This window comes from Sinocyclocheilus rhinocerous, unplaced genomic scaffold, assembly GCF_001515625.1.
Source record: "Sinocyclocheilus rhinocerous isolate Xijiao unplaced genomic scaffold, SAMN03320098_v1.1 scaffold2666, whole genome shotgun sequence".
Taxonomy (NCBI): Eukaryota; Metazoa; Chordata; class Actinopteri; order Cypriniformes; family Cyprinidae; genus Sinocyclocheilus; species Sinocyclocheilus rhinocerous.
Window position 1 is genome coordinate 336,274 of NW_015641019.1, and position 6,926 is coordinate 343,199.

Sequence of the window (6,926 nt, forward strand, 5' to 3'; positions counted from 1 at the left end):
CTCTTGTTCAAGCATTAACAGAGCAAGGACAACCAGAAGGGACGGATGTACGAGCGGCATTATTAGACTACTTTAACAGGCAGAACAGATAAATTATTCAGTTTAATTTTATTTCCTTTTCCTATTGTTTTTCCTCTGATCCTTACTTGCTTATGGTGTGAATGTTCAATGAATGTTCCAAAATGTATGTGTATATTGACTTGTTATAAAAATTAATTGCAATAAATACATTTGACAAATGTAAACACTGTTAATTTGTAAAGTACAAAGTGGACAAGAACAAGATTAGGAATAAAGTAACAACACACAAAAAGTAGACAAATGTAACAATTGTTTAAAGTTAACAGCATTTGTAACAAAATACAATTCTGCAAAGAAAATTCCATTATCCAAAATACTGTATGTTGATGCTGTTTTTATGTAGAGAAGGGAAAATTCCTCCTTTTTGGACTCTGGCCATGTTACTAACACTTTCATTGTGGCAAAGACCAGCAAGGAACAATCTATCAGTACACATTTTAGGAAGGGAAAAAGGAAAGAGGGAATTGACTCAACCAGTACTACAGTAATTTTTCAGGCTATGTCAGCTAGAATGTATATAAGTGATGCCAATGTCTTTGTGTAGAAGCTATAGAATGCAAGATAATGCCATGTTCTTCGGAGCAAACTAACAAACTTTAATCCAAGAAATCTGGTGGTGAGGGCTCAGTCAAGCTCTTGTGCCTGTAGAACAGATGAACAACAACAACACAGAAATGTGTTACTGTGAAAATATCAGTCTACCAAGCGATAAAAAGATGATTCTGATCAAGCAAAATGTGCATAAGAGAGTTACATTGCGATTTACAACAATTCTGGAAAAAGCGTTAATTGCTAATGCCAGCTTACTGCCTTACAACACCTGGATGGACTTACTTTTCATTGTCTTCTTGACTGACATCAAGTATGTCAGTGAAATCTGTTGGGTCCTTTATGGTGCATGATGAACGCTCGTTGACATCGACGTCAACGGTGCTGTCTTCCAACTGTGGCCTTTTAATCAAAGTCATGAAGGGAGTTTGAACAGTGTCCTAACAGTTTAACCTGAATCACTGAAATTTCACCACACACAAATTAAAATCAAATACAGTAAACACAAGAAAACAACAAATTCACGGTTAATGTGATGCAGCTAGAAGTTAGAAGCCTCTAACTTTACCTTCACTCCTGTCAAACACATCTGGGTTTGCTACACCTTTTCAATGTGAAGCTGGTCATGCTCTCTATATGACAGGTGTTTGGAGGGGAGGAGTTGATGTTGTCAAGCATAAAAAGTAATTTCATGGGAAGAGCAAGTTATTACATTTTGATGACAGATTAATAAAAGTTTTGCTGTAATAACGTGTACAAAACAATAATTCCAAATAAGACCTGGAATGTATATTAAGAAAGTAACTTTGCTTTGCTTTGACTTTGAAATGTAACTAGTATGCAGATGAGAATAAAATGCACAAAAGGAATCCTGTGTTCATGGCTTGATTCCCTGCTGTTCCTCCATTAGCGCCACCATGCGTCCCAATAGTCCCAGCATAGAATTTGTAGCTTCATCCATTTTATTAAGAATTGCAGTATTAAGTTCTTTGGCGTGTGCCATAAACCGTTCATCAGCAGTTTTCAAGTATTCCAGCAGCTCCTGGTTTGAATCTCTCTTCTTTATTCTGGTTGTTTGCAGAGACTTTCTTGGTTGGAATTGAGAAGAGCTGAAGGATGGTTCAGCTTGGTCCAGCACCTCCTCAAGTGAAGAGTCTGTATTCACCATAATAAAAGCAGCACATTACTTGACCTAAACGTAGCACATAGTGCATTTACATAATAATCTTGTATACATTAGGCAAGTGTGTAGAAAAGAGAACAACAAAGTAAGACGATAATGAAACCTACCAAGATCAGTTGCAGAAGACAGCGATTCCACATTTGTCTCAAGCATGGCTGTTGCTGAATTTAATGCTTCAGTAAATTGACTCCCTGGCAGGCGTTCCAGCACAGTGTCCATAACATCATAGTTAGTTGTTTTATTGCTCCATTGGCTGCCGCTTTTACTTTTCTCCTTCTTTTTGTCCCTGAACTCCTTCTTACGTTTTTTTAGTTTGTTAATGATTTGGTCGGTTGTACGAGTAAACCCAGCATTTACCATCTCTTGGCATATATCGTCATACACTCTTTTCTTTCTTTTTGAGCTCCCCAATCTCTCCTGGATGTCTGTGGAAGACCATATCTCAAGCAGTGCGCTGGTTTCCTCCGAAGACCACTGCTGTGTGGTTTTGTGCACGGATATTTTGCTACCTACCAAAAAAAAAAAAAAAAGGTTGCCCACTTTACAACTTAGAAGAAAGTTATTATTCACAAGTAAGTCCACTTTAAAAGAACTGAAGTCAGACCTCTTTTCACTTAAATTAAAGTGAATGCAAAGTGAACTCAGATCGCTTTTTGTTCTACTTTCATTTAATTTAATTTAAAGGTGTTAGGCCACTTTTCTCACTGTGTTTTAAGAAATAGTTTGACCAACTACCTGTTTTACCTGTACCTTTTTTTTTCTGTAACCTACATTAAAAAGTTATTACCAGTCCTAAAAATAAATTTTTTTTTTTTTAAACTAACGTTTATAATTTGCAAGACTAGTCTAAGTTTATGCAACCAGCCACTGTATATTATTATTATTCAACATTTCTGCATTTTTGTCGTATTTCCTTTACTTGAGCTTTTATTTTGGAGGCAACCTGAAATAAAAACATAGCTTTTATCATTGTGTTTGGTTTTAATAAGATCAATTGTGCAACATTAGTAGCTAGAACAGCAACCAGGTAATCTTACGCAGCATATCATTGCATACAGACACAACAGTGAAAACTAACCTAGCTCAGCCTCAGCTACAGAGAGCACAGCAGAGTCCTTGTTTGTCTCGAGCGTGGCTGTCGTCAGCTGACTGGCTGGTCGGTGTCCTAGCACAGACTCCATAACGTCGTGGTCGAATGTTTTCTTAATCTGTCCACTCTTACTTGGTTTCCTTTTCAGGTCCCTGTACTCCTTTCGAAGCTTTTTTAACTTGTTCATGATTTGGTCGGTCGAGCGACTGAAGCCACCGTTCAGCATTTCTTGTCTTATCTCATCGTAAACTCTTTTCTTCCTTTTCGTGCTCTCCAGTTTCTCCTGGATCTCTGTGGAAGACCATATCGCGAGCAGCACGCTGGTTTCCTCTGAAGACCACTGCTGTGAGCTTTTATTTTCGGACATTTTTTGTAGTTTACAGTTCAATTGCACGGTCACTGCACACTGTAGCGTTATTTTATATGTCTATGGCTACAGCTGTTGTTTTGAAAACGTTTCCTGTTGACGTCACATTCCCCGCCCCCCGGCGTTATTGGTTCCTAGTTCAAGCTGGACGATTGTGGCTATCAGATCAGAGCTCCTCCAAGCGGCTCTAAAATGCACTACAATATTAGGGGCATTGTGGAGAGTTTGATTAATCTCAGTCTCAGACTCGAATGTTTTAAATTTGTTCACCACAAAGATTCATTCACTGGCTTTTTGTGAAAGTCACAGCTTCATGTAAGTAAGTAGGCCTACTGTAGTAGTTTGTAGTGGGCGACAAGTGAGTTGTGTTGTGAGTGAGTGAGTCATTGAATTGTTCACTCAGCCAATTCGTTAACAACACCGAGTCATTCTAGATGGAAACAGGTCTGACTTAACGCTAAATTTCATTTACAGTGTCATTTTAATTGTGTGTAGTCATACATTTAATCCACCTCTGTTTTATATTTAGGCTTATTTGAGACACCCTCATTGTAAATGCAGAGTTTCCACGGATGCAGTGCTGGGACTGAAAAACGCTTTCAAGTCGGGCAATTCCAAGTTCATCGACCAGCAAACTACCGGTATGTAAGACAAGTGAATTGAAGATGTTCTTTGCTTCTGATGTAAATAAAATAATTTGATGTAAATACCGAGTTCAGCCTTTCATGTGTTTATGACTGCACTGCAAAAAAAAAAAAATTTTTTTTTTCAGTAAATTATATCTTGTTTTCCATTACAAATATCTTAAATCAAGATACATTTACTTGAGAAGCAAAATGACTTGAAACATATTTCGTATCGTATCATATTTCGTATTTTTGTTTTAAGTCATATCTGACAATGAGGCAAGAAAAATAATCTTGTTTTGCCTTTGAATTGAGATTCCTTTTCTTACCCTATAGGCAGATTTTTTAGCAAAAACTAACAAATTTTTTTCAGGAAATAAGACATAATAAGTCATATTGCTTCTTAAGGAAATGCATCTTGATTCAAGAATGCTTAGATATACAAAAAAACAACAAAATACTAAGGATTTTTTTTTTTTGCAATATGCAGCCTTCATCTCATGGGAGTGTACTTTATTTTAAGGTTTTTAAAAGTGCTATTCATTTATGTGTAAAACTATATTATATTAATCAGTAAAACAATACCGAGAACACCTTTACATCTGCAAAAAAAAAAAAATTTTTTTTTTTCAGTAAATTATATCTTGTTTTCCATTACAAATATCTTAAATCAAGATACATTTACTTGAAAAGCAAAATGACTTGAAACATATTTCGTATCGTATCATATTTCGTATTTTTGTTTTAAGTCATATCTGACAATGAGGCAAGAAAAATAATCTTGTTTTGCCTTTGAATTGAGATTCCTTTTCTTACCCTATAGGCAGATTTTTTAGCAAAAACTAACAAATTTTTTTCAGGAAATAAGACATAATAAGTCATATTGCTTCTTAAGGAAATGCATCTTGATTCAAGAATGCTTAGACATACAAAAAAACAACAAAATACTAAGGATTTTTTTTTTTTGCAATATGCAGCCTTCATCTCATGGGAGTGTACTTTATTTTAAGGTTTTTAAAAGTGCTATTCATTTATGTGTAAAACTATATTATATTAATCAGTAAAACAATACCGAGAACACCTTTACATAGAGATGTTTAGACTGTTTGCTGTAATCTGGGATTTGTTAGTTCAGTTAACCCTCAGAGAATGGACATATTTACCTAGTCAGCAGGAAGGAATACCCAACCAAATGTATTTGGTTTGTTAAGCAGCATTGTAAAACCTGACCAATTTAAATATTTTGTGACATGACTTGGGGATACCATTGGGGAGTCAGACTTGTTGACACAGAGGTGCATCATTAGGTGGCAGTATGTACTTGTCTATATGTGACCTAAAACTTTGCACGTCATATATAACAAAGATAAATGGTATACCTTTTACGTCTAAGCCAGAATTTAATATCTCAGCTAGTTGGATATGACAGTGAAATTCTAGAAGACCTTTTAAACCTGAGGCATGACATTTATTTATAGCAGAACAGCTTTCATTTATTTCACGTAGGGCACAAACCTCATGAGAGAAGACTACACTTGAAGCAACTCATTTGTTGTTGCTGACATGAGAGGGTGGAGTTGTAAAAAAGTGTGGTATCACTTCTTTACAACGCACTCTTATAACAAATTATATCTCTGTGCACTTTTGCAACCAGTTCTGGTCATTTGTAATGAGCATTTGCATTTTGTGTAAATGAGTGAAGCCTTTGGATATTGGAGGAGTTAGTAGTTTCTGTTGTTGACTCTAGGGAGGTTGAGCCTTGTGTGTTTAAAAGTTGACATCAAGTAATGTTTTTTTTTCTTTTTTTTGCCTGTCAGGCTCATGTCCTTTATGTTTTTTGAGAGTTAGAATGGTGTTGAAAATATTGTTTCGGATATAACATCTAATGACTGGCTGCATATTTCGTATCATATTGCACAATTCAACAGTGTATTTGTGCAGAACTACTAACAAAAATATAGTACATAAGCTTCTGCGTTACTGGATTCTTCTAATCGTCTTATTTCTTATTCATCTACCTTTTAAATACTGGATGAAAGATGTCTGTGAAGTGTGGAGTCTTGGCTCCTTCTCATTTTGGCAGCGACTTCAGACTATAAGCAGTAGCCCAAATAATGTAGCACTGAAATGAAAATCAATGCAGGAAGAAACACTGCCTCTGCCAGAGGGAGGTATGCAAGGTCACAGGCCAGTATCATTTTTTCCAGACACAGAATCACAATATTTTCCAAGAGGGTAACGTTTAATCGAGAAAAGCAGCATATAATCGGTTACATAAAGAATTTGCTGTACGGTACATACAGTGGTAGGGGCCACAGAGAAGATTTAAAGGGTCAGTATTGCAAATGGAGGTATAGCCTAAATCCCACCTGAGTAATTAGTCATTAGCAACAGGAAAAATCATGTAGCATAGCTCCCATGTGAAGAACTGTGGCAGACTGAATAAAAAACAACAACAAATGAACTGACAATTTTATATGTATCCTTTGCATAGTGATACAAGTGTTGGCTAGGTTATTTGTAATATACGTTTTTACTGTAAAATTTAAAATAATTCATTTTGTCAATCTAAAAACATTATCTATAATTTTGTACAGTTTCAATATAATTTATATGATTAAAATATATATTCATTACTGTTCAAAAGTTTGGGGTCGGTAACATTTCTTAATGTTTTTGAAAGATTCTTTTATGCCAACCAAAGCTGCATTTATTTGTTACAAATACAGTAAAAACAGTAATAGTGAAAAATTATTACAATTTAAAATAATAGTTTTCTATTTAAATATATTTTAAAACATGATTCATTCCTGTGATTTTTTTTTTTTTTTTCACTTCTTTGATGAATAGAAAGATCAAAATAATATATTTGAAATATAAATTTTTTTGGAACAATGTAAAAGTGACTTCGATTTTGATTTCAATGTAATGGTTCCTTGCTGAATAAAAGTAGTAATTTCTTTTTTTTAAAATCTTGCTGACCCCCATTTTCCCCTCCAAATAGCAAATTAGCTTACAGTTGACCATTTA

General features: G+C 35.0%; 1 protein-coding gene across 3 annotated transcripts; it reads right to left on the bottom strand.

Moving 5' to 3' along the window:
* Positions 1-371: 371 nt before the first annotated feature.
* On the bottom strand, positions 372-3,366 carry LOC107753899 (uncharacterized). 3 transcript variants are annotated; one of them, XM_016570172.1, is made up of 5 exons: positions 2,892-3,366; positions 1,921-2,322; positions 1,199-1,785; positions 916-1,032; positions 372-723 (listed from the first exon to the last, which is right to left on the bottom strand). In XM_016570172.1, the coding sequence occupies exons 1-3, from the start codon at positions 3,268-3,270 to the stop codon at positions 1,508-1,510; spliced, it is 1,059 nt and encodes a 352-aa protein (XP_016425658.1). In that variant the 5' UTR covers positions 3,271-3,366; the 3' UTR covers positions 372-723; positions 916-1,032; positions 1,199-1,507. The 3 variants fall into 3 exon arrangements, with proteins under 3 accessions (XP_016425658.1, XP_016425657.1, XP_016425656.1); XM_016570171.1 differs by having other exon boundaries at positions 916-1,091; XM_016570170.1 differs by having other exon boundaries at positions 916-1,785.
* Between the last annotated feature and the right edge of the window lie 3,560 nt (positions 3,367-6,926).

Bases quoted from the DNA above. Each gene is read 5' to 3' on its own strand.
- LOC107753899 (XM_016570172.1), bottom strand. From the start codon at position 3,270: ATGTCCGAAAATAAAAGCTCACAGCAGTGGTCTTCAGAGGAAACCAGC. The intron at 2,323-2,891 runs GTTAGTTTTCAC...TTTTTTTGGTAG, and splicing joins TGTAGCTGAGGCTGAGCTAG to GTAGCAAAATATCCGTGCAC. The intron at 1,786-1,920 runs GTAGGTTTCATT...TGGTGAATACAG, and splicing joins GTCTTCTGCAACTGATCTTG to ACTCTTCACTTGAGGAGGTG.